This window comes from Larus michahellis, chromosome 9 (genome assembly GCF_964199755.1).
Source record: "Larus michahellis chromosome 9, bLarMic1.1, whole genome shotgun sequence".
NCBI lineage: Eukaryota > Metazoa > Chordata > Aves > Charadriiformes > Laridae > Larus > Larus michahellis.
The window spans coordinates 11,366,212-11,393,800 of record NC_133904.1 but is presented as its reverse complement, the minus strand read 5'-3'; the positions used below and the strand labels follow the sequence as shown (position 1 = coordinate 11,393,800).

Genomic DNA, 27,589 nt, shown 5'->3' with positions numbered 1-27,589 from the left:
TATGCAACCGTTGAATCTTCCACGCTGGCAAAGTCTAATTTTCACACGCCTGCATGCTATGTACCTGATTTTTATTTTTATTTTTGAATATCAACAGCCTACAGCAATTTTTTTTAAAGAGACTTAAATGGTCATAACGGTTATGAAAGGTCCCGGTTTCACATCCGCTGTTTAAAAGGAGTAAAAGCAAAAATGCACAAAGTCCTGTCTAAAACCCAGGCAATGAAGGTAACGCAACGGCAACAGATGAAATGAAAATTCAAGGGACAATCGCAGACAGAACCTGTCTCCAGCATGGGGGTTATATATCCATGTGCAAAAAGTATTAAATGCATGTTTCATCTATAACCCACCTTTCTTTTAAAGGTCACTTTTATAATTGAGATGTGCTGAGAAAATAAAAAAGCCCCTAAATAAAAAAAAAAAAGCATGGCCATTTTATATCAGTCCCTGCTGGAATGCACTAACATGGTGCTTAACTAAGCTTTCGCCTGAATTAAGCAAATAATAACGTCACATAAACAAAAGTTTTTTCCTGAATTAATTCAGATCCTGTGTAAACAGAACCTCAAACCAGGTTATGGGGAAAGAAGGGAAAGGAGCTGAAGGCAGTCCTGGGGGCAACAGCAAAACTTGGGCTGAATTCTCCTCTCTGGCCCTTTCTACATCCCTCCCTGTGATTAAGGGAATTTCCTTCTCGTTGGAGCCCAACGTATGAACTTGAATTTCTCAAAAAGTATTTAGAGCTGCTGAATAATCAGTTCGAGAATACAACAGCATTTCTGCCTCTCAGGTTGGGGGTTTTTTTGGACAGTCTAACCTGGTGACTAATTCCCACCCTGCTGCCAAAGACAGAGGCGAGAATGCAGAAATCATAGGAAAGGGGTTTAATTTCATGCGGTCATGACCCTGCCAGTCTCCTGGGCAGAACCTTGCTTCTGAGCAACCCCCTTTCTAATAACCTTATACTGCTCTTCACGTCAATGTCTCCTTCTCCACTGCTGCAGAAGTTAACCAACGGCGCCCTGTGTACAAACCAGTAACATACCGCTTTTTAAAAGAAATACCTGGTCCCGAGACTCGGGTGGGCATTATCTCAGAGATGCACATGAACAACAGAACTATATGGGTTCAAAATCGAAGGCCAAAGAGAGGTGATCTTGCTAAGCAAGAGAAGCTGTCCTCACCTACCGGGTAAGATGCATGACTTGAAGAGCTGAAACTCATTCCCACATCGTTGACTTTGAGCTGGTTGGGTCCAGGCAAGCACACGCAACCTATATCGGAGGTTATCTGAAATCCATTGGATTTTTTTCGGTGAATCAGGCATGATTGGCATGGTCCCTAAAGATACTGGTATCCGCGTGAAGCGATTCACTTGGCTGCAGCTCATCACAGGCACATTTTACAAACTGCAGGAGCTCCAACTAATCTTCTCTCTGCTCCACCAAGGAATAAAAGTGGATGTTGCTAGGAGTGCTGATAATCCGGACAAGAAAAAGACTTGTTTTCTGTTTCTATGGTTGCAACAGCCCTTAAGAAAGATATAATTTTCCCTGCAACGACTAACTGCATATTCATTTTAAGGTAGATCTAGTTCCAGATTCCTGAGACAGAACCCTCTACCTGTTCCCAACCCCACAAAGCCAGAGCAGCAATACAGAAAGTTTCTAATCTCAACAGAATTCAGTGAGCAGCACGATTGGTTTGGAAAATAAACAAAACAAACCAAAAAACAAACCAAAAAACCCCCACAGCAAATTTTCAGCCTCTATGTACAAAAACAATGCAAACAAGTGGAACATTCTAGTTATATTTTGTAAAACACACGTTTGGGATCAACAAAACATCAAACATCCAGACCCTAGATTACAAAAAAAAAAATCTATTGCCATCTAGTTGTCAACCCCAAGTTTAGACAGTCCTTGTCGGAAATCATGTAATTCATCTATCTTCCCGTCTAGTACATCTAAAAAATTCTTTAATTCAGTTTTAAGGTTGGTCTGCCTATGTTTGCTCTCTTCGACTTCTGTCCTTAGCGTTCTGACTTTCTCTTCAAGATCTTTGTTCTTTTCCTCAGCAGCCTTAAAGACAAAAGAGACGATAAGATGAATCACAGAGAAGAAGGATGAACAGCATTTAACAGGGTACAGCAACAAATGGCAGCCGGGCTGTAAAAGTTTGCTCCGACTTCTGCAAACCGATTAACACAAGCACCTCTGAGAGCAAGTGACATGGGCTAGTCAGATTAAAAGGAAAAAAAAAACCATGCAGGAAAGGACAGAGATTAACTGGAAAAGACGCTTTCCATCAGATTTTGTCACTTGGCTGATATCTTAAAATTCAGCTGGATTTAAATCATGCACCGTGCATAGATTTCTGTCAGTGCTACAGTTGCAGAATTAGACACTGTGCCACCAATTACATACAGAATTATCTATGATGAAAAAACAAGCTTACAAAATACTGCCTGAGGAATAATATTGCTTTATTCAGCACTTTTGGATTTATTGGTATTTTTTTAAAGTTCCCCTTTGTGTGAGCACCCAGGCAAGGAACAGGGCAGCCGTGTAACACCTCCCTTGCTGCAGTTTGTTCTATTATTTTCCCCTCTCATTAGCTCTTCTGCCTATTGTTCTCCGTCTCATACGTGTAAGCACATGCTCCAAATCCCACAGACAACATACTGTACCGTACCGAATCAAACAAAACTCCTGTTTTAACCATTTTCAGCACCTGCACTCCTCAGCAGCCTTCTAAATAATTTTAGATCATTTAGATTATCAGTGTGATGGATTGGATTTGACTTCATCGATGAGATGCCTTATATTTGTCCTCCTTTCATGCACTAATTTACTATATTTACACAAGCCCTGACTTTAACAAGTGATGGAGGTGGAAAGCCCAGAGCCCGGCAGGAGCCCCATGTGCACAGCCAAGCCCGGCCAGCCACGCTTAGCCGGCAAGGAACAACGCGGCACGTGAGCGCATCCTCAGCTGAACCTTTTTCCCCTGGTGGTGTGGAGCTACGCTCATCTGTTTCTTTCCAACAAGCTTTCCCTAGTGCCGCCACGGCAATTAGCCGCAGGTCTCGGAGTGCCGCTTGCCACATGTGGCTGCGGTGCGGTTCCGTGAGCCCAGAGCAGCAGGAAAACGGGATACAGGATAGCCTGGGATCCGCAGGAAGTAGATCCAACATGATCCCAGGCAAACCAACTTCTGCAAACAGTAAGGCAAAGAAATGGAACTATTTAATTACTCCTGTGCTGGGAAGGGCACGGTGTATTTCGCATGTAATTAGTATTTCTTGGTTTTACCAACTGCAGTTCTTTTGCCTTCAAACACTGAAGTCTGAACAGAGAAAAGCATATAGTTACGAGAAAAAAAGTAAATGTATCAACTATTTTAAAATTCATTTCATTGCTAAACTGTACCTGTAATTGTTGAGATACAGATTCACATTCTGACATTAGCTGTGGTATAATTTCACCCTGCTTTCGGAGCTCTTCCAGTTCCTTTGAAAACATAAAAAAAAAGAAGAATGCAAGCTTCAATTTAAAACATAATGAAAACTTGAGAATATGAAATGACTTTGCATATTTTATTGTATTCCGTACAGTACTTGGACGCAAAATAATCAAAATAGCATGTCTGCATTCCAAAACTCATGCTAATTTTCTACTAGAATACATTTTTTGCACTATATTTTTGACTTTTTATTTCTAAACCAGACAATGTAATCCAATCTCTAGCATGTATGCCATTAATTATATTGATGAAACCTTAACCTAAAACACATACCTATGCAAAAGATATATTCAGTAAGAGAGAAATCTGAAGGGCTGTAATGCTGCAAGCAATTTATAGATGGTAGCAAAGAGCAAATTAGACATGAATTTTCAATGATATATGGCAGCAAAAAAAGGCCAATGGTGTTACGAGCTGAATATATAGAGGCATCATTACAGAGCGCAGCTGTAATGGGCTCTCCTCCACTGCGCAGCTCCGCGAACCCTCCCCCCCTCCAAATTTGTATTCGGTTCCAGCATCACTATCAAAATTGAGAGGACTGGCTGAAAGGAGTTCACGAAAAGAGCGATGTGTCTTGATAGGAGACCATGTCTCCGATGGGAGTTGGGAGAGCCGAGCACATTAACACCGCAAGTGAACACCACCAATGTGGGTAGTATGGAAAGGCTCGAAAAAAGCCTGTACGTTTTATGGAAGGATTGTCAGAGCATCTGAAAAGCACATTTGCAGGTCCCAGAGAATCTCTGTGACTTGAAGAGACTGCAGGGTCCTCCTCCAGAAACTGCCCTTGTGGGTGACCGTCTCAAGAGTAAACAGGGTAGATCCTCTCTGAGCTGCACCCACAGAAAAAAACGGCCCTACCTGAAAGGCAGATTTCTTGGCTACGAAAGGGGATTTCTTCCCTAGCAGCTGAACTTACAGCACAATGCGAGTGTAACAGAGTCCAAAGTCAAGCTCTTCCACAGAACCCGACAACAGCGCTTTTCCTCAAGCCCCCCATTCCCTTGCTTTAAGTACATCAATATTCAGCACTTCCCGCCTCTCCCAAATTTCACAAGAATCCAGTGTATCCTGGACAGCATGTTGCTTTCTTCCGAGGTTTGCCAAAAGCCCCATTACATCAATAAATTCTTTTTTTTTTTTGAGAAAGTCTGCAATTCCAGGACAACTCTAACTGGTTTTATTGTTTCCTCTCAGTCTTTCAGCATTAGTTTATGATCATGTAAGAAGACAAACCACATAATACTACAGATTCTTTGTGAACTGCACTGAAGAATTTAACTAATGTAAGAGTAACTATATCCAGGCAATGTCCCAGCTGCTGATAGAGGGGAAAGAAAGGGTAACTTACCCTTCATTTTGAGATATGAGTTCCCATGCACATATATATATATATATCTGTATACACATAAATAATGTCTGGGGGTTCATAGCTCAAAATATAAATATATTATACTATATGTATTTACTATATACATACAGTACTATACTGTATACTTATTATATATACTATGATACAGTGTGTGTATATATATGCTATATGGCTTATGATATATATATAAAAAAATATAAATATTTCACTAGATATTCACTAGATATATCATCTTGATTCCCATGTCTTTACATTTCTCTCTCCTCTCTTCCTACATGATGAGGGTATCAGCAGCTCCTCTTACATGGCAACGTCCATGAGCAGGCTTCACGCTGGTTTGAATTGAAAACCATGAAAAAGTTACTTACGGGTGGTTTAGACCTAATGAGGAACCTGCTAATGTAAGCATGCAGTTTGGAAACAAGTTAGTATATTGTCAGTGTAAATGGAAGACAGGCATGTAATATTCACAAGTCAATCAATTTTCTGGTTCATTTGGTACCATAAAGACGTGAATCTTGAGGAAAATGCTAGCAGAGAATAAGGGTTATTATACATGCTATTACCACAGAAAGGTTGGGAAGAAAGCATGACATTTTCCTTTGAAATATGGGGCTGAAAAACGTATTTATAACAGTGCATCAAAATCCATCTCCCTAAACTATTTCCTTGTGCCATCTTAAAACCCCTTAACAGCACCGCGTTTAAGAGCACCAGCAGAGATGCTGTAATGGCACATGGCAAACTTTACTGCACCTGCTGACAGCTTTTTCTCTTCAGCCAGCACAGAGCATTTGGTCACTGTAATGAAGGAAAAAACCAAGGACCCCATTATTTTCCCCACTGTTCGCGGGCTCCAAGCCATCAATATCATTCTCTGTAGAAAAAAAGAACACCCTGTATGTCAAAAATGACAAACAGGGGTACTCTAAATGAATCTGAATTTCTCACTCTTGGCACTAGCCCTGAGATCAGAGGGAGACTGTAAAACGGCAAAGCTGAAGACTACAAGCCATCCGGAAAAAGAAATAGGATTTGTTACACAAATGCCAAGTGATCTTGTAAATGATGCCTTTTTACTGATGCTCCTGATGTCTATGGGAATTCAGGACATGGGGATTGGCAACCAAGTCTGTTCTCAGCACACGTCTGTCTGGCTTTGGGCAACTTGTTTTCACCACTGCAGCTCTTGTATCAGGAATAAAGTGTTGTATACCTACAAGTATCATGTTTGTCAACCACTTGTAGTGGTTTGGGCTGGACTGGCCACTGCCAAATTTAAGTGCGCTGTCACAGCGCGTAACACATCACGAAATTGAAACCTGAGGAACTCTATCAAACTATTGCTGGAGTTGTACATGGAAAATCCAGAAAGGGGTGACACCCTGAGGCATCGGGCTGCTTCTGGCTGTAGGTGAGCCAGTCCATAAATCTACATCCCAAGCGAGTGGCAGAAAGACCCCCTCAGACCCTAAAGCAAGCCATTTCTGTGTGCAGGGCACTTACCAGCTCTTTGTCCTGAAGTTCTGTTTCCAGTTCCTGCAGACGTCTACTCAGCTGTGCGTTTCTTTCCTTCTCTTTATTTATTTCATTGCACTGTTCCTCCAGTTCTTCAATCTTTAAGAAATGTCAGACATTAGATGAAATTTTTCAAATTTCTGAAAATCTGGGGCAGACCACGCCTGATATAAAGGGGCATTGCTCCACTGAGCAGAGGGAAGCGCGGACAATTTTAATTTGTCATGGATCCGTTTCTAGATCATAGCACTTGATTCACTGCAACAAAATTACCCCTTCTTTCCTTAAAAAGAGCCAATTCACACATCCATTAGGAAGCCTCGGGACTGTGTTTATTCTCTCTTGTACAGTATCTCATCTAATTACTCAGGAACGTGCTGCTAAAATAAATGGGGCTGGGGATAAAATCCACACTTCATTTCTGTGAAACCAACACAGGACTGTAAGGGATAGGTTTTCTTAACGCAGCAAGGAGAAGAAGTCTCTCCAGTGCTCCCGGCTTTGCCCCCTCCAGGGTTGCTTATTATTCTAGCTGGAGTACGAGAGACACAACATGAAAACTTCGGGGGGAGAACCAGTTCAGAGTAACGCACGCCGCTTTGTTCTCTCGCCCAGGGACATGCTTTGCTCTCTCCATACCGCCTCCTGCCAGCTCTGGACTGAGCTCCCAGGAGATGCACTTCCCACAGGCTGACGGGCCAGCTCATTAAAGGATGTGCTTTAACTCTCAGCTTCGTGTTGCTTTGGGATTAGAACTTCCCTCACTTGAAGGTAGAGCAATATGCAAAATATTCTGACCCAATTAATAAAGGAGAAGGAGCTTCCCAGGGCGCTGCAGCGGCGCAGCGTGAGCGCCGAGCAAGGAACCTACATGGGGGAAAAGCTCAGAAAAACCTCTCTGCACAGAAAAAGACAGCGCGGTATCCAGACAGCATTGCTGCGCAGCCTGGCTAGTCACCGGTACGATGACTTTGCAGCTGTAGTAAGGCAGTGTTTTGATAATCGCTTCCTATCTAGGCTACAGCTACTGAGATGTGGCATGTTTCATCAGTTAATGAAACAAGTTTGCTCTGCAACAGTACGGAAAAGCAAAAAACTACAAATTAGCAGTTAGTCATTTGTAGAAAATAGCAAATTATGCTATTTTCTTATACCATACTGTTCCAGGCTCTCAATTCTCCCCTACCCAAAAGAGACTGGATATAGGAACCCAAATCATGCAACAATTAATATTAATTTGTTAATGTAACGTCAGTTAATACAGCTCTGGTTTGATCTCTGAATTATCACTGTGCACACCTAAAATACATGTGAATAGAGAGTATCCGCCAGGGGAAAACGTTGCTCCACATGAATTTTCAGTGCTGACAGGCAACCCAGGCCGCCTCCAACACAGAAATACTATTTGCAGCCTACTGACATACAAAAAGATATGAAATTTCTTCCCCTCTTTAAAAGTAAACGCTAAACCAAAAAAACCCAAACAATAATCCTCACCAGACTGATGCAATCTGATCTCTACACCAAACGTCCCAGTGATCCATCTAAGCGAGCAGGGAAAGGGTCCGGCTCTTTCAAAGACATTTAAGATGAATAACGTGAAATTACCCCTGCGAGCCCTGCTTACGGAAACCAGGCTCCCCCGTGCCCAGGTTGGTGCCACCGCTGTGTGGGGCTGCTACCAGCTCTTGACAGATAGCATGGGATTATTTGAGAGACAATACCAATGACTATTCTAAACTGAGCCTTTAAAAATTTAAACCCCTCAATTGTTCTCTGCTGCAGCCGCTGCTCACCCTCGCTCTTACACTACTGAGAAATGTGCTCAGTAACGGTAGGCGGGGGGAAAGGCTTTTGATGGTGCCTCTTGGCAGGTTTCTGGATGAGATGTGCCTGGCGTTAGTGCTGGAGGACCCGGCTCACAGCCAGCTGGGGACATAACTCCCGCCCTCATTCTCCGTCTGCCATCGGGATTTGCTTCTCATACTGAAGGGTTCCCAGCTTGGTTTCCCGTGGGTAACCAGGCCACAACCTTGCCTTCTGCTCATTCATCACCTGGCAGTTCAAAACGAGCTTTGAAAGGGGTATGAAATAGTACTCCCACTTTTAAAACCTTTCTGTTTTGTCACCCCAGCCAGCAGCCCCTGCCCACACCAAGTCTCCCAAACCAAGAGGAGGGAGCTTCAGAGGATGTGGCAGCGCCGGTCCTCCCGCTGATCCCCAGCCCTTGGAACTTCCCTGCCCGCTGTGTGCAGAGGGAAGCAGCTGCCTCGATCCCCCCTCCACCTCCCTTTCAAAGACAAAATCTGTCTCCTAACACATGCAAAGACAAAAAGCAGCAGAAACCCAAGAGAAAGAGCAATGGCAGGAGCGGCTAACGGAAGGGACGGCTCTCCTGTGGGTATGCTCTGCTACCTTGGTCCTGAGCTGGTCGTTCTCCTCCTTGCAGGCTGAGAACTGCTTCTTCCAGTGCTCGATGCTGGCGGCGGACTCCTGCAGCGCCGTGGTCAGCCTGGCGTTGCTCTCCCGCAGCGTCTGCAGCTCCGTCTCCCACTTCTTCACATTGGATGAGCTGAGAAAACCAGGGTGCCATGAGGAGGCTTCACCTCATCATCCTGTGTATCATTACCTGACTGCAAACCATCCACCCGCAGCGCATGTTTACCCATAACGTGTTGCTATAAGATCAAGCATACTCAGATGGATGCAATCTCCACACTCTTTCCAAAGAGAGTTTTTCTCCGGGGCCACGCATGGTCTGTGCTCACCTCCAGGGCGGGCGGCCGTGCCTCGCTCAGCACCCACCTGGGCACCTGGTACCCGTGCAGCAAAGCAACTCTGCACATTTGCAAACCGTACGATAATTCAGAAGAGAAGATGTCAGGGGGTTGACACTGCTTATATTTGATTTTTTTTTTTTTTTAATGCTCAGCCTTAAATATAGGAGTGTTACATAATGCTGAAGAATTAAACTACTCATTCCCCAAAGCTTCAAGATGCAGCGTAGAGCACGAGATTAAAGAGTGAATGGAAGGGAGGCTTTGAAGGTCCCCACACGCCAGTCGCTACTTGCCTGTGGAGGTGTCTTCAGCAGCAGGAACGAGCAAATGTTATGATTTGAAATAGGTTACGCTATTGAAGTGTCAATAAAGAGAGATGAGGTACTGCAAATATAATATATGCAACCTTAGAATTGCTCACTGGGTAGCGCTGCTTATGGTGCCGCTGCCTTATTTCTTAAATAGCTTTTTAAGAGTAGCTTGATCCTGTTAGGTTTTCTTTCCATTCACAGATATATTCATATGCAAGAGGCAGAGAAGGCAAGATCCCAGTAGAGAAAGATTCTATTTTAATGTCGTAACTTTGCATATTCCGACACCTGTATTTTCACTATGGCTGCAAATTACTCTTCTCAGCATTTTCAAATAATTTATCAAATCAAATAGTAAAAAATGTGACTTCAAGAGGCATTGTCCATAGCTTAGAAACATCCCCCTAAGACTTCTAAGCAGCCTGGTGGAATTACATTTCTCACTTCAACTTTTTATGGTTGAGTTCATTCCCTTTTATAATTTTAAATATCCATATCTATTTTCATCAAAGTAAATGTAGCAAACTCAAAGAGAAAAAGAGACTGGCTTCACATGTTATCAGTAGCAATTGCTCCCCCATGGCTTCAATGTTGTTTCTGTAGCTCTAAAACTTCACTAACAAAAGTGGCTATAAGAGTTGGCATCAGCAGAGTAAAAAAGTTCTTATTTCATCACAAACTAGATCAGGAAAAAAATAAATGGTAAGTATGGCTCAACTGGATACCGGGACATACTTGCTAAAATCTGCTTATTCATCCAGTCTGCTGTGTCATTTTAAATTAGTGCAATTACATTTGAATAATTCCTGTTAATATCATTAACCATCAGATAATTACAGCACGCTATTCCAATGCAATTTAGGTATTAAAGGAACTTCACCTTTGGGCTAGAGCAATTTTTAATTTATCATTCTCAGACTTGAGGTGTGCCTCAGCAGGACCACCATGCGATGCCTTCTCGTCGTCTGTCCCATTCACACTAGATGCTCGAGTGGAAGATGGCGTTTCACGTCCAGATTCCTGCAGCACAACACACAAATAAAAGAACACTGGGCATCTCCTGCAACACCACAACACCAGTTTCTTTGTAATCTTGATCCCGTGCCACCCTGCTGAGACCTAGGCTGCGGATGCTCTCCTGGCAGAACAGCCGTAACAAATGCATGCCCTTTACATCTTGGCTGCAAAGCTGGTCTGTTTAAAAAGAATGAAAAAGTAATAATGATACAAGAAATGGAAGTATAAAGTGTTAAAAAAAAATTAACTGTTTTAATGGAAAAGGCTTGTGTTTTCTAAATGTTGTTTGGGTTTTTTAAGATAATGAAACAATACAGTGCACCTGGAAGCACAGGGTCCAAACCAAAAATAAAAAAAAGAAGATACTGCTCCTCCAAAGAGATACAATTCATAGACTGCTTGGTCCTGATCACCAACAGAGAACAAACAAAGTGAACCATAAAGGCCATGCACAAAGTCTTCAAAAAATGAGTACAGCCTCTCAGATTGATCTTTGTGGACCCCACAGAGAGGGGTAGTCGCAAGACTTAAGAGCACTCAGCAACTTGTTTTCTGATCACGCAGCTTAATTTCTCTCTGATCAAAATTCATCTAACTTTCCTCCAGATGTTAACCCAGGCCAAGAACGCCCGCTGAACGGGGTTCATTCTTACCTAACACAACGTGTATGAAATTACAAACATGGAAAGACTGGGGCAACCCTCAACTTCCTCAATCTGTGAGAAATCCAGATTTCCCTGGACACGGAGGCACTTGGCTATGTCAAGGTGTGCTGCCTAGAGAAGTGCACTGTACAAATAGAGAACACAAACACAGCCCCTCTTCCCAGCCCACAGCCTTCCATCAGTCACACCCGGGCAAGGAAACACTACGGCCACCAAGTCAGACTCCATTGGCAAACCGAACTCCTGCAAAAGTAGATTAGACGGAGGACAAAAAGAAGTACCTCGATGAATCTCATCTACTGCCTGCTGAAGCACTACGCTGACTTACTTTCCAGTGACCAAAGTAACCGTAACAGTACAAATCAAAGCATGTACAGTTTTCCGTTATTAAAGAAGTTGTAACAGCTCAAGAATTGCTTAAAAAAAATAGATATAAATGAAGGCAAAGAGTGTGGATGGATGAAAAATATTCCTCTGACAATGTTAATGTCCAGCAGCTGACAATTACCTCCTGCAATCTTCATTTTACATACTTTAAGCTTGCTGCCAGAAGCTGGTACAGTCCATTAGAAAATTTAACTTTAAATTATTTATCCTGTATGCATACAGGCATTAAAGCTAAATTACAGACCTGGGAATGATTGCTTGAGGTCTCAATTTTCTCTTGAGATCTGTCTCTTGCTAGTTTGGCAGCTTCTTTTACTTCTTGGAATTTCTCTGCAAACTGGAAAAAGCATGAAAGGTATTTATTAAAACGATTTATCATCTATTAAATCATTCAGATTACTGTCTTTATACAGTTCATAGACCTCCAAAAGTGAACAACTAATTTTGATACTTTAAAATTTTTGGTAAGAAAAAACATTTTAATTCTTTGGCAGGGACGTTCTTTCAAAAGGAACGGGGGTGGGGGGGGGTCTAAAAGAGGGATATCTCTGTAGCTCTGGCCGATCACAGTAAAAACCCATGGAGAATAAAATGAGCTATTAATGTCTCCTGGTTTGATTTGGTTTTGTTTATTTCCTCCCCCTCCTCTGTTTCAGTTGGTGTTGACAGTCTATTAAAGTTGAAAGTATTAAAGACATATGTTTGGATAAAAAAAATTATCAATGTCTTCTGTTTCTAAGAGCAAGTCAATTAAATTAAAGAATGCAAATGAGCTCATCTGCAGGATGCAAGCAAGGGATTATCAAGAGACAGAAAAAATGAGAAGGTAGATCTGAATGTACGATGGGCCCATATGAAAACACAGCTTTTCTGGTCTGATTTTCTTATTACTGGCAAAAATGAAGGTAGAAGACTTCAGGGAAAGGCTTGAATGCTTCCTGTAAGAGGGTTATATCAAACTGGTGGAGGCAGGGGCACGGAAGGATAAAGATGAAAAGTAACGATCCCAATCTCTACAAGTTGCTGTAGGACATCTGCTGCGAAGTCAGCCTGGCACTTTTGAAATACGGCTGTTATCTCAGCCAGTCAGGGCTGCAGGGCTTTAAACACTTTAAACGGTGTTTAAAGTTTTAAAAGGAGGATTGCAAAGATGAAAGAAAAGGCACAATATATAATTTATTTTTTTAATTAAGGTGTATCCAGTATAAGAATGAGTAACTTTGTCTCTCTGCTAAAGCAGCTTGGTCTTGCTTGCCTGTGTTCTGAGAAACTTGAAATGCTAGAAAGGAAGGACATATTAAAAGTAAAAATATAAATAGATGTACTTCATTGCACACTTTGTGAATAAAAGGATTGCCGTTATATCCTCAGATAATTCAGAACACTTATGACAAAATTGTAAATAAAAGCATGAAAAAAACCCATCACATTTTGTAGTCAGGGAATGGGGAGAATCATTATCCACTTACTAATCTTATCTTCTAACTTTTAGATTTACAGCAGGTATTTAGTATGCTCTCTCTCAGTAAAATACTGGGGCCACAAAGACTGATAAAACAAATCTTCTCCAACCGGTCTGAGAGGAATCTGGATTTTTATGTGGAGGCACCTGTGTCCTGTGTAACGCACACAAATGGAGATTTCCAACACACACACGTACATCATTCTTAAATCCCATGGACAGTCTCAAAGCCAAGTGAAATTTCGGGTGTGGACCACGATCTGTGATGATGCTTGTGAATGAAGATCGAGCTCTCGCATCCAGCTGTTTTCTGTACAACCGCTGAAATCGCACATGCAAAGTACGTGCTCGCTGATGGCAGCGGTTGCTGTCTGGTGGCATGTGCAGTCACTGCACACGCAAATGACTTGATTACCTTTGCGGCACCATAAAGATCATTAGGAACAACTACATTACATTTTCGCCTTAAGTGATTTAACTCCAACTTTACACAAAATGTATTTCCTGCTGTGACCAAACAGCTATAGCAAACTGATTATTTCTAAAATATTGTGTCAACAGTAAGTTCTGCACTTGGGTTTCTTGCAAATAGTAAAGGGCTGTTTTGAGTCTCTCTTTTACAATAAATCTTTATGGGCAAGTATGAAAAATTTATGAGGGTTCTTCATGGCCTGTAAGAAATATGAAAAGACAAAAAGAATTGGAAGCGATCTATCAGATTTTATTTTTGCAGCTATCTTCATAAAGCACACAGGAGACTGCTGTGAAAAATCATGTGAGCTGAGAAGAGCAGGACATTTTCCCACATTTCCATAATAAAAAATTGTATATGAGCGGGCAAAGCTAATCTTCAATATAAAACCAATAATGATCTCCTTGCACAATAGCTTGCGGCCGTGCCTCTGGTTTACCAACACATGTATTTAACACATTTGCTTTTAGAAACAAGTACAGATAACTGAATTTTTCACCATCTTAGTGACAGATCTTTGGCTTTAAGAGTCAAAATATTACCCTTCATTCTTATTGTTGTTACGAATGTAAAGACAGCTGTATCAGAAACGGGGTGAAAGACTGTCTCTGGAAACAGTCAGTCCATAAAGGGTTCTGCTGCCACTTCTTTTTAATTCTCAGCTAATTAATACCTGCTAGATTTTACTAACAGTCTATTTTTGAAAGCTACAGAGGATCACTTGGCTTGTTATGAAACGAAAGCCTTTCACTTGATTACCCTTCTGAGTGCAGCAACACGGTGGTGACAGCCCAAACTTGTCTTGCATTACCAACGCTAATTGCTACAGCAGCAAACCAGGCGTTCCTGAAGCCACCCAGATCCCGAGGCCATCTCCGAGAGTGACGGCATGGCCACAGCATCTCATCACTGGCAGAAATTAAAGAGATGCTGTCTCTCCAGTAACCAATTTCTTCTGTTCCAAACACAGATAACGGACAAATAATTGATACTGCAAAACCATGTGCCACCTCCAAGATCTAAGTTGACTTTGAGCAATCAAACCATTGCAGCAACAGGGAGTGCTTTTTAGATGTGAAATTCCTAGTTAACAAGCAAAATAATCTTCTGTTTAGTAAATGAAAACTTGGTAAATGTGGTCTCAAGGGAAAACGCATATTTAAATATCTAAAGCAAACTAAAAAAAATCATCATGCTCCTTCCCCATCCATCTTCACTCCCTTTGTCTTCCCTTTCCTCCACCCTCACCCTTGGGCAAAGTTCCCCAAAATTAGCGAAAAAAGAAAAGACTGGAGTAGGAGAAATACCAACTAAAGACCACTCCAATAGTCCATCATGGATTACACGACGTGTCTTCCCATGCTCCAGGAAGCTGTGAGACCGAGCTGGAAAAGATTTGAGACCTATGGAAAAGATTTGCTGCTACCAACGCTTGTGAAGCCATTCAGTCTAAGGCTGCTGCAGCCCATGAGCCCTGTTGATTATGAGTCTTGGCCAGTGAAATTTAATGGGGATTCAAGGATGCTACTGCGCATTGCACAAATTATCTAAAGGCTGTTCAAATCTGCAGCCAGCTGGCCACCTGGAAAAAAATATATATGTTTTAATAGATCTTCCTAACATTTTAGACCTTAAAAAGCATTATTTTGAACGTGTAAATTTTAAGCTGCTGATCTGGGCACAATATTTTACATCTCCTACTGACAAATTGTGCCAGTGTCAGATAGATGAAACAGCTGCTCCCACCCAAAGCAGTCTCATAAATATTTCATCGCCCTCTCGGTTTGCAGAAGGCTGGGCGATGTGACAATCCTGTTGGGGAGCACTGCTGTGCCGTGACCCACAACGCATGTGTCGCTTTGCCCTTTTGTTTTTTTGGATGAGCCCTTGGTACCGGGCAGATCGGCAGCAAAAAAAAAGACCATTTATTCCAGAAAGCGGCCAGTAATTTGCAGAGTGCGCTGGCAGCAGCGGTGCCGGTTGGACTGGCTGGGGGCTGCGCTGGGGGCAGGGGCAGGCTCTGCTCGGAGCTTTCCCCCTGCAGCACAGCGCCTGGCACATGCAGAGGAGCAGAGTCCTGTGCTCCCCAGATGCTGACTGCAGTTGCTTTATGATGTGCAAAGTCTGGGTTTACTGGGTTTCTCACCTGTGTAAATCTTTGTCCCTGTGCCCTTGACTGCCTACAGCTCCTCAGAGAGCACGTCTGCCTCCAAGCATCCAGGATGATTGCAGAAATTTTACTTAACTGCTTCATGAGCAAAACACATCACTACCTTTACAGCACCGGCCCTGCCTCTTCATCACACCCCGGCACACCATGAATTCTCTTCTGATTCCGGTTTCGATTCGGCCGTAGCGATGTTTGAATAGTGCCTTGAGGCAGAGGGTGGGAAGGGGGGAAAGGCGGGTCAGCGAGTCCTGCAGGAGGGGAAACGGACCCCGAGTAGGACATCAACTTTAAGCCCTGGGATTCTCCCAATCAATGTGAATGGTAATTAGGTTACTAGGTCACCGAATGCAGTTTTCATTAATGGCTTATGTTTAATTTGAACTGCTTTTCCCTATAGGTATGGATTAATGCTTAAGTATCTCAAGAGAAGCAAGGCATTAGGAAGAGGCAATATCTTTTATTAGGCCAACCAATATACTTAAAAATGCAGACGTTCTTAGGCGTGCTAACCTCTTCTCCTGTCTCATTATTATTCATCGTTTTCAGCAGACATTTTTCAGCTTTATTTATTTATTTATTTTAAGCCAGGGCTATTGATCTCTGGTTTAGTGGAGTTTTAGTGTGTCCTTCCAATTCCTCACTAAAAGCTTCAGTCATTTCCAGTAAACCTGGCAAGCTTTAATTTATATCTTTTATAAGAGTATAATAATATCAACATAAAATTAAACTTGATTTTACTATTCCCAATATGCTTATACATCTGTAATCTCTCCACCATCTCCGATCTTTCTCACTAATGGTTCAATAATTAAACTGAGGAGCATGGATGACAAGGGATATCTTTGTCCCACTGCTTTGCGTGGTGGTAATAAACCAGGTTTTCTTACATTTTCCAGCTAGATAACTGTCGGAATTTTTTTTTTTTTTAAATAGCTCATCTCAAGCCATTTTCAGAAGTGCTTCCCTTCAATATTCTGAGCAGAAAAAAAGTCTTTCTGCTGATTTGGAAAGCTTTTCCTGCATGGAGAAGGCAGCGGGCAGTGGGCTCTTCAGCAGCCCGCGCAGTGCAAGCAGATGTGCAAACCGATCTGAGAGAAACAGCTGGTGCCGAGGCCCTTGTGCCCACACGACATGTTTTTCAGATTGGCTCTAGTTTGGCCACATGAACGTTGAAGAGCTGCTTTTGGATACCAGCATTAAATTTATTCTAAGTATGTGTTTGGACAGTTTTGGAGAATACGGTAAAATCTCTCTGATTAGGGTGCAAGGACCTCCAAATGTACCTCCTGCCTTGTTACACCTCCGTCTCCCGAGCCAGCCTCGGCACCACCTGCTCCACGCAGATTATTGCCGCAGCACCTTTACGGACGTCCCAAGTCCAAAAATAATTTGACGTGAAAAGTAAAATATGCTTTACCTTTATGAAACAGTTGCAAAAAATGCAATTCTCTGGAAATTTCAAAAACTCAGTAAGACAGACTTAGTATAATAAATTCCTATAACAATTCAGTCGATGGAAAAGTCCTCCTTCTATTGCAATGGCCTGCCTTTGCTATTTTAGACACTACAAGAAACACCTTGTTCTCCTCATCCTTTTCTTATCAAAGCACACAAGAGGACGGCAACAGGAGAGACTGTGTGCTGTGCCCGAGGACACAATGTTGAGTTAACTGACAAAACCCACTGCCAAGTAGCATGCTTCAGGTGTCACCTATGTGTTAGATAAGTAGGGGTTATCTTCCTACATGAACAAACAAACACCTCAGCTGCTTGACGAGCACTTGGCAAGACCACTAATCTAATGACAGAGGACATATTTTAAACTGCTGGTTATTCATGGCAAGAGGCAGCTCTAGACTTTGCAAGCCTGCTGTTGCAGCCAGTCCCTGGTCCAGGGAAGCATTGCATTAATACCAAGCCCCCGGCCAGGTTTGCCCTCTGGGAGAGGCAGCTCTGCCAGCAAACCTGGCGTCAGACCTCCCCAGCCACTCATCCCCCCGCCGGCCCAGTCACTGCCGCGACTCACCGCCACCTCCGCAGGTCTGTGATAAAGCAGCTTGGGGTCAGGGCTGCAAATCACACCACTGAGCTGAAATGCCAAAAATGCAGTACTGGTTTAACCCAGATCAGTTCACCGAGCCTCCCGAGAGCACGGCCCCACCAGCACTGGTTATCTGCAAAATGAGGGCACCAGCAAGCCCCAGGGGCTGGCAACTCCTTTACCTCGGTTAGCTACCAACGGCAGCAAGTCATCAACCCCCACATTCCTGAGGCTGCGCAGCAACCCTCTTCCTTCAGACACGTTAAGCAGCCCTAATATCACCCAACAGTCCTGGCACATCAGTGGTTCCCTTTGCTTTTGGTGCCACTTTCAGCTGAAAGGAGCACACAGGCCAGGGAGATGCCAAAAAATACGACAGAGTTCGGGTTGTTTCTGTAAACATCTGAAAACACAAATGCTTTTAGCCACGCTGGGCAAGATACTGTCAAGATCACCTTGCAAGTACCATCGTCAGAGGTCAGACTTAATTTATGGTTTTGACTAAACAGTTTGCAATACTGCCTGCTTCTGTATATACAGACATCGGGTAATTACAGGAGATGGGCAACTTGCGCGAATGAAGAGGACTTGCATAAGCATACAGCTCAGAAGAGGTCGGATGGATAGATGCAATTTTTCACTAATAAAAAACAAGAGAGCCTTCGCAGAAATTCCCTGAGCCCCCCGTACCTTCGTCAGCTGCTGCTCGGAGGGAAAGCCCAAACCAAACACAGTATTTGCTCTGCTGTCCGCCCACTGGCCGAACTTCTGCGATGTTTTAGTGAAGGTCATGTTGGGTGTGATTGTGCTGTTTATGATCACCTGTTTGGAAACAGATCAAAAAAGAATTAAAAAGTAGAAGCCACATTGGAAACGCATATCTTAGCAACGATATCATCCAAAGCAATTAGCAGTCTAAATTGGGAAATTACTGTATTCGGAAGATTTTTTTCCCAAAACACTACAGTTTCTATCTTGTCTTACTTCATGCAGGAATTTAGATGTTTTATCTTCTTTTCCCAAAGCACTACCACGGACCTGCTGTTAAACACGGCTGCAGGAACGTCACTGAACTCGAAGCAACAGCAGGGACAGGAGCTATAAAATTACCCCGGCAGAAATGCAGATGCAAAATCCACTTTTTCCAGGGTTACAAAGGCAGAGGCGGGGAGGCACACGGCTACTCCCACCGCCCCGCCAGGCACCCGGGATGGCCCGGGGACTCCAAGCATGGTGTCCACCAGCAACACCTGCCCTTACACTGGAAGAGCAAAGAGATATTTCTGCATTTCTCCATTTGTAGGAGAAGTACAAGTAGGATGTCAGAGACGTGTCAGAAACTTTAAAAAAACAATAAAAAACAAGACAAGGAGAAGCTGATAGCTTAACTGTGGGTTTAACTTGGGAGGGTGGTGAAGTGTATCACCACCAACACACACGCAGGATCAAATGTGGGCCTCAAGACAAATATTCTGCCACTTTACACAAGTTAACTAATATCTGCTTCAACACCAGTAACCTTGAAGGCAACGGTGGTTCTTGTAATTAAAGAAATAGCCAACACGGGGAAGGCTGTTGGGATGAGGTCTCTAAGGAACTTAGTGGAGCAAGCGTAAAATGTGATCTTGCAAAAAGGAATGAGATACATGTCAGGTCATTATCAAAAACCTTAATTTTATTTTCAAGATACTTCATTATATGAGTCTAGAGACTCCTTCCCCTGGAAAGTAATTCACGTACAATGTTCCTTCTGCTAACAGAATAGGAGCTTTCTTTAGTAAAGCTACCATCCTTTTCAATATGCAAATTATGCAGTAATTAAGCCAAATCTGTGGGACAGTTTAATTAACATGATCAGGAAGTATCCTGGCAACATCATTTACTATGTATTCCAAGCAGTTTTTTTCCTAAGCTATCATTTACATTTAGCAAAAAGTGTGAATTAAATTTACCAGAAAAAGATCTTTACTTGCCTCCGTCCCCTGCTGAACTTCTGACCTCTGTGCTGATGCTTATATTTGCTTTCTTAGAAATGGCTCAACTTCAGTGGTTCTCTATTTTTGCACCATCACTTTCAAATAAACATACGATTTTCTCCCATTTCCTACCACCGAAAGCTTCACCAAAAGGATCAAACCAGATGAGGGCCAGGCAGCTGATGCTCCTGAGATTGTTTTTTGCGTGGGAAGAATCAGGGAAGAAAGGGGGAGAGGTGACTCTGCCACCAGCGCTGGCCATCGCGCACCATACAAACATCAGCTTTCAGGGTCAAAACATCTCTTTGAATGGCCGGGCGACAGGCAGAGGTACAAGCAAAACTGCCCAGATGTGCTCTCCTCCGGCTAAGTCGCACAACAGAAACGCAGCCAACATAAAATCCAAGTGCAATTTCAGAGATTTAAATTAAAAGAAAATCAAAGATTTTATGCAGGGTTTTGACAATGCAAAGGGAGTATGATGATGCGAGGACTACATGATACAGAGAGTCACAAGAACAGGAGGAAAAGCTATCACCAACCCAGAAAAACCAGGATGCTTTCCAAAAACTTTAAGGAAAGTGCTACATGTATATTTCGTCTTTAAAAATCTCACATCAGACAGATGAACTACTTACAAATGTTTAGCTTCTCAAGTTACAGAATTTATTTTAGAAGCTATGAAATATCCAGAAGTTTCAAGTGATAAAAAGTATTATTTCAGTCCTACTGTGCCTATCAAATTAGACATCTGTGGGGAAAAACTAATAAAATGACCCATTTTATCGAGAGGCAAAAGCCTCACTCGCTGCAAGAAGACTCTGAGAAGAATAAAATTCTTCCACAGCTCCTACAATAGCCATTGTAAATACAAATATGCAAAAAAAATCCACAGCAAAGATATCTTTTAGACCACAGTCCACTATTATTAAAGATGTGATAAAAGGAATAATGAAGCTTGCGAACTGTAAACCAAGGAACACCTTATCGAGTGATGAAAGGCACTACATTAGTTTAGCACCTTAGAGGTTAATTTTCTTCTATAGCCAGCGCAGAATCCAAGAAAAGGTTGTGGTGATCACACACCTTCAAGAAACTGACAGTTCATCTGTTAAATTTATAATAAGCTGCAATTAGTGAAACTGCCTGGAAGCCAGCTCTACCTTTTTTTTTGCCTTAAATCCTCCTCAGTCAGTCAGGCACTTCAGAACCGCTGCGTTCCTACAGAGAAGTGAAAACCTAAGTGGAAGCTTAGGAGATTAAATCAGAGCTCATGGAAACCGTTCAGAGGAGCTGGACGCTGCGGGTACATCACACTTACCCATCCCGGTCTTTCCCCCTCTCAAAGCCGGCTCACCCTCGGCTACGTGAGACGAGAAGGAAAGTGCTGCCCACCACTCCTCCATCACCCGGGCAGAAGGTGTCCAGCCAGGGCAGAAGGTCTCCAGCCAGGGCAGAAGGCAGGGGAAGCATTTGTGGCTACCGTAACAGGAATGTTCAGACAAACTGGGAAAACCATCCTTTTTTCATGAAAGGATGAGCCAGAATTTTCAAGTTTCAAAGGAAGAAGGAGCTGAGAGGAAGGGTGCAGAAGGGAAAGGGCATTATGTGAAAACTGCCACGGGCAGGATGAGCCCACGGGCTCTTTTCCACCCCAACCTGCAATCCAGTATTATAATTCTATAAGAAAAGGTCATTCATCAATTCAAATGGGCTCTGATGAAATAACTTTGCATTTGGTCCTCATTCGTATACTACACACATAGTGCAATTCTGTCTGCATCAGAAAACAGAATAAACTTGTGGACTTTCATCCAGGAGAGACGATTCAAAAGACAAACTACGCTCTAATCAAATGCAATCAATCCCTGAAGTGGTTAAAGAGCTCTCCCTAAAGACAAAGGCAAAGAGGAGCATAATGTAATAAGCACCTTACAGAATAATAAACTCATTCATCATACTGACTGAGTTGTCTGCATGTTGTTATAAAAAAATAAATATCTGCCTTTGCTCTCATCTACATGCAAGCATATCAGATGGCGAACATTCCTGATACTTCCGCATAAGGCAAACAAAATCCCATACTAATTTCACTTCCTTTGGGAGAAAAACAATCCTGACAGATCTAAATTTTTATTTGAAGATGACACAGAAGAATGTTCACAGTAAAAGGTAGCGCTACATCAACGAGGAATGACTCCAGACATTTAGAAACACACCAGGTATATTCATCAGATAAAAGCGAATGCAAATAAAGCTGCCGTAGAGCAGAACCTCCATAGGCTGTAACACACCCATCCCACTGCCTTCCCACGGAGAGAAACTGCCAAATAAATCAAGCAGGGAGAGGTCACAAGATGACCTGAGTGTGTAGAAGGAAAAAAAAAAAGTATTGGCAGCTCATGCTGCTTGTAATATATGAGCAGTGCCCATATGTACAGCTGCCATTTCTTTCAGGGGATGCTTCGAGTATTTAAAGGGTTCCCCTCCCACACTCCCTGCATCACAACAGCGCATCGAAGGGGAAAAGCTGATGTGGGTCCTGAAAATACGTTTTCCCCAGTCACCATTTCATTAACGAAAGGTGAAGGTGCCTGTCGGCTGGATGGAGTACAGCGGGAGCAGAGCCGGAGCAGCACACGGGGCTTTGCCAGCTTGGCTCACAGCGTACGCCCGGGCTGCATCGGCCCCGGCTTGCCAGATTGGCAAGGGGGAAAGCAGAGAGGAGAGCAAGCTCAGCTCCAAGGCAGCAGAGCAGCGATCATGGTGGGTGTTTGGCACAGCCGCCGGCACAGCCCCGAGGAGGAGGGCCAACGCGCCGGCAGGAATTGGCCAGGACACCTCCTCTGATGAGACACCCACCAAAGAGGACGATGAGCCAATTCAGCCAGCCCTGTCACAAGCTTCTCTACCTGGGAAAAGACCAAAATAACAGCTATGAAATAGCTAATGAATATATTAGCCAATATATTTTGGAACAGCGTTAAAATAAATTGGGACAAGAGCGCCAGATTAGGAATTACTCTGTAATTTCCCCTTTAAATTCACATCACTTGCTACTCTGAAGTAACCTCACCTCCAGAAAAGCCCCAGGGCTCGAGGCCATAGGATCTACTCATTAAGAAGTCACTACATTAAAACCTCCCCATTTCGTTTTCACACCTCTGAATACATGCTTTCCAGTTTGCAGCCCTTGTGAAATTTAATTTCCCCAACCCACCAGGCTGCTAATCTACAGTAAAGATGTATCCCAGTCTAAAAACAGAACTGAAGAGGGAAAGAAGCTGCTAATCCTCTGTCCACAGCTATCACAGGCTCAGCAGGTTCTTCCAGCTCATCAAGTCGACGTGAATCAGAAGGGCTTGTGACACTGGATATGAAGATGAGGAGACAGGGATGGATTTGCAGAGAAATTCTCTCTCTATCCCAAATGTTCAGCAAATCCTTTGTGGAATTAACCCACCTACGTTTCCACGATTTGCACTATCCTTTGCTATCTACCATCCTTCCTACCTCTGCTGAGAGCTTCTAGACTTAAATGTAACATCTGTTCAGCAACGTGCCACTGGTGGTAAACTGATCATCTCATTTCTAGTTCTACAAAGCCAGCACACACACACACACACACGTTAATCAAGACAGTACTATTAAAGGGAAAAAACAGCATCCCTTGCTGAGGCCACCTAACAGAGTAAAGCAGGAGCAGCACAAAGACGTGCTCGCAGCTGAGCAAGAACTCGGGGATGAAAGAAAGAACAGCCTTTGGCCAAAACAGTGAACCTGTAATGCAGGAGGATTAATTATAATTGCTTTACAAATCAGGGCCAGCAGATGTGATCAAATGTTTCCCCCACCCTTCCTGATAAGTCTTTGTAGAAGGTCCTTAACGCAAAAAAGCCTGGGAAAACTGAAGGTAGCAACTTGTTCTATCTTTGCCTTACCTGCTGCACCTGACGTGTACGCGGTGCTTTACCTGGGACAGGCTGAGGGTATGGATTCATTAGATTGGGAGCACTGTAGAAATATGTTAAAAGCATTGGGTTTCTCCATTTTGCTGTTCCTCCTGCTCCGCTCCATCCTTTGTGCGTGACAGAGGGGCAGAGCACGGGGCAGGCAACAGCTGGCGGGACATCTACTACCAGACTCTCGCTCATTTTATCCCTACAGTGCTAGCAAGCCTCGCCAGCCACTGCTTTTCAAGAGTTTCTGTTCTTCACAGCTAACCAGGACAGTGGCTATTGCACCCATCGATGGACTCCAAAAGCTTCCATAGCTACACCACGCATTGCTGCGGGAGGGGAAGGGGAACCGCAGAGATTCGTCTGCACTCTGCAAAGAGGAAGGTGCCAGGTCGTCTCGCAAGCTGCAGGGGACTTGCTGCAGTCTGAAGCATTTAATCGCCATCCTGAGCTCCCTCTGCAGAGAGAAGACTCACCTTTTATGGATAAAGTACCTCACGTGCTGCCGCTGCTTGTTTTATGGGGAAAAGGGCCATTTCTACCGTTGCACATAGCTGGTCTTTGGTCTTGCGTCACTTTTCGTCCCCAGGATAATTCAATGAATGATGAGGTTCATTTTTAACCTCAAAAGCCAACAAGTCAAACAAAAACCATACAGTTCTTGTCCACATTCATGAAAAGAGACATAAAAATAAGTACCCCCTTCCAATAAAAAGACTAATAACTGTTTTTCCTCTGGTAAAATATTTCTGTTGTAAAGCCCTCACTGAGAACCTGTCTAAATGCAATGAAAGTGGGTTTATGATTATGTGAATTCTATTAAGTAAATCTCCCGCTACACCTACTCCATTGCGCTCTTTTTCTTCCCAAGGTAATTAACATCTCTGCAGAGTTGGCTTCCCACCTCCTCCACCCAGTCTAAGTCTCTGAAATCTCCTATTTTTGCTTTGACATCTGACTAGATTTTTTTTTCCTTTTAGGCACAGCACACACATCCACCCACCCACACGATTCAAAGCACCAGCAGCTGTTTCATGAAGAAAATCTTCAGCAAGGATTTTCAAGCCCTCTACGCTGGAACAAATTGTTACCCAGGAATTTCATGCAACATTTTACAAAATATATAAACCAAGATGCTTGTGTGTTATTTTCATGCGAAAAATAAGATTTCTAACTTATCACAGACAGGGAGAAGTGACTTAGTGACTAAAAAGAAGATAAGAGAAGTCTTAGTGACTAAAATTGGGGTGACGGAGAAGGTTGCGTTATCTACCATTAGATACAATTTAAAAAACCCTATAGTTATATCACATTCATGCTTTGGAGGATTTAATAAAAGCATATAGTCTTTTTGTAGAGTATAACCACATCACTACATGAATTATTTAAGCACTGATCATTTTCTGCATCCTTCAAGGTGTATGACAACAGCTTCACTTAAGCCTGAATGTCCCTTGGCAGAGGTCAGAAATGGCATGTCCACGTGGCATCGTTAAAGACTCCTCTAACTCTTTTAACAACCTACACACCCCGGGGAGCAGTCAGCAATAGGATAGCTTACCACTGCCTCTCTAACACCTGGAAAAACTGTCCCTTGGCATGAGGAATGGCCAAGAAGGGAAGGTCCATTATTTTTAGGAGATGACTGGATCTACTTGGCATCTTCTAAAGCACCTCCAAGTGGTCACTGTTACGTGACAATCAAGGGCAACCAGGTCTAGCAACACTTAGGAGTAATACACTAACATAACTGAAGATAAAAGGTATCTACGAGATAATAGAAAACACCAATCCTTCTGCATCCTCAGAAATGCCTCATCCCTTATTTTCCTGTTAGAAAATAAAGCTGGGTGGAGGTTAGCTGGGGCTTATGCGATCATCTTGTTCACTCCTCGGGGAGAATCAGCTTTAGACTGCAGCTTGTATTTAATGGTTGACAGTCATTTATACTATTCCTCATCCTCCTTCTAACAACCACTGTGCCATTGGATGCGACTTCACAATCCAGAATCAAGAAAGAAGTGATGTTTCGAGGGTTTTTTTGCAAAACTAGGAAAATACTGCCTTGAATTATGTTTGATGCTCGAATTTTAAGAATACACAATGCAGTGTAGTTATTTATAAACTCCATCTGGCATGACTCGATTAGCGTGTCTGATACATTGACTCTCCAAATAGGGATTTCCAAGTATTAGGTACCTCCGGCACCACAGCGGGGGGGAGAAGGGAATAAATAAATTATATAGCTGTTTCAGTGGACAAGAAATCCTTAGAGTTTCATAAAGCACAGCTCATAGGAATAATTCTTTATTACTGTCAGTAGCTGAACTTAAAAAAAGAGGGAGTAAAAATCCCAGATTAGGAAACAAACAGCTAACCAGTGCTGCATTTATTGCAATTCTTGATGGATGTCCCTAATACCCTGGGAGGAGGCTGCGGAAAGCTCGAGGGGACGGAGCATGTGCTCAGTTCACCTTTGAGCACCACATTCCTCAGCCCCCTTACAATTTCTTTTGGAAGAAAAAGGCAGCACAACGCAAAACCCACAAGCAAGGTGAACACCACTGTGCTCCCTGGACTCTGGTGAGAGGGTATGGAAGTTTTTACCCTCTGTAAATTTCCCTATTTCGTTCTCATCCCACAGGTTTTGTTTTGAGCAGCTAATGAAACCAAAAGGAGGAAAGCATCTGTAAACTCTACCATCTTGTGCCTGTGTTGATGATGTTACTAAAAACTTTGAATTTTTTCTCAGTTTTCACCTAACAGCAGGAATAGATTATTTTCACCAAAAATTTGTTCAAGATTCGTCAAAAGCTTTGCTAAGTTCAAGGACCATGACCTAAACCAGGCACCCTTTGCTTGATTCCAGGTTTCTCTACAATAACATCACATGGCTTAATTAACCTCTCTGGCACGGTCAGATGCCACATCCATACTCAAGTCTGGTGCCTAGAAACAACTGTGTGTGAGGCAGGTACACACTGAAAAACTTTCTTTTACAGAGCTTTTCCAAGAAATTTTATGGAGAGATTTTAGAAAGGAAAAATCTACCCAGACCATAGTTTCCTTGCGTGCTGGTGAGCGGTGCAGGAAGAAATCCTCTAGCAAGGAGTCTTATCTTTTCCTTTTTTCTTTTTTTCTTTTTACAGAGTAACAAATTGTGTTTCTGTAAAGGCTTCTGCAACATTGATCTCCTGCATTCGGTTGTGTGTGGTCTTTCCAGAGCCAGTGACACTCGCGCGCACCCTACACACAGGCAGAAAAATGAGCCAGATAGGATCAAACAGTGGCAGATGTGCTTCTGTTCTTCTGTCAAGGATACAGCTGTTGCCAGCACTTTGTTATCTTTTCTCCTAAGCTTACTAACTGGCTTCTGAAGGATTTACTTCCAGAAATAATCCAGACAACGAACAGAGGATTTTTCACATTTCCAAGTTAATAACTTGAAAAGAGATTAATATAGAAACATTTAAGTGATATGAGTTCTACAGCTCCAGACTTTTCTTTTTTTTTGAACCAAAACACATCCTCGGCAGATGATCAAGATTTGGTCTCAAGGGACCGACCAAATTTCCTGGCATTTACTTTGTTCCATTTCTCAGCTTTTGACAAGCTCTCTTTCACTTGAAGCCCCAGGTCTTGTTTGTGCAAACATTTTTAATTTTTCCTTCCATTCCCAGCTCAGCTCCACCGGTATTAGCAATTATGAAATTACCCATGCAGTTAAGCCCTAACAGTATTTTTTTTTACCCTCTGAACATCCGAGGACCAGTCCACACAAGCGCACCCAATGTTACCAGCTCTACCTATCTAACGCAGTCTTGGCAACTGCTGAAAGTTCTCCTGCAGACACAACTCCAGGCAATGTACTATCCTCCCTCCTATTAAATCCTGCACCTCCCCTCAGCCTGAATTTCTGAATACTTGA

The 27,589-nt window shown here is 42.9% G+C and overlaps 1 protein-coding gene across 1 annotated transcript in view; it reads right to left on the bottom strand.

Moving 5' to 3' along the window:
* Positions 1 to 1,797: 1,797 nt before the first annotated feature.
* The window catches only part of HOMER2 (homer scaffold protein 2), a 58,688-nt gene continuing 32,896 nt past the window's right edge, over positions 1,798 to 27,589 (bottom strand). Inside the window, exons 3-9 of the mRNA XM_074600911.1 lie at positions 18,417 to 18,548; positions 11,826 to 11,918; positions 10,393 to 10,532; positions 8,837 to 8,993; positions 6,410 to 6,520; positions 3,435 to 3,515; positions 1,798 to 2,084 (exon numbers count right to left, since the gene is read on the bottom strand). Of these exons, the coding sequence (XP_074457012.1) occupies positions 1,896 to 2,084; positions 3,435 to 3,515; positions 6,410 to 6,520; positions 8,837 to 8,993; positions 10,393 to 10,532; positions 11,826 to 11,918; positions 18,417 to 18,548 (903 nt within the window). The 3' untranslated portion in view covers positions 1,798 to 1,895. The remainder of the gene's footprint in view (positions 2,085 to 3,434; positions 3,516 to 6,409; positions 6,521 to 8,836; positions 8,994 to 10,392; positions 10,533 to 11,825; positions 11,919 to 18,416; positions 18,549 to 27,589) is intronic.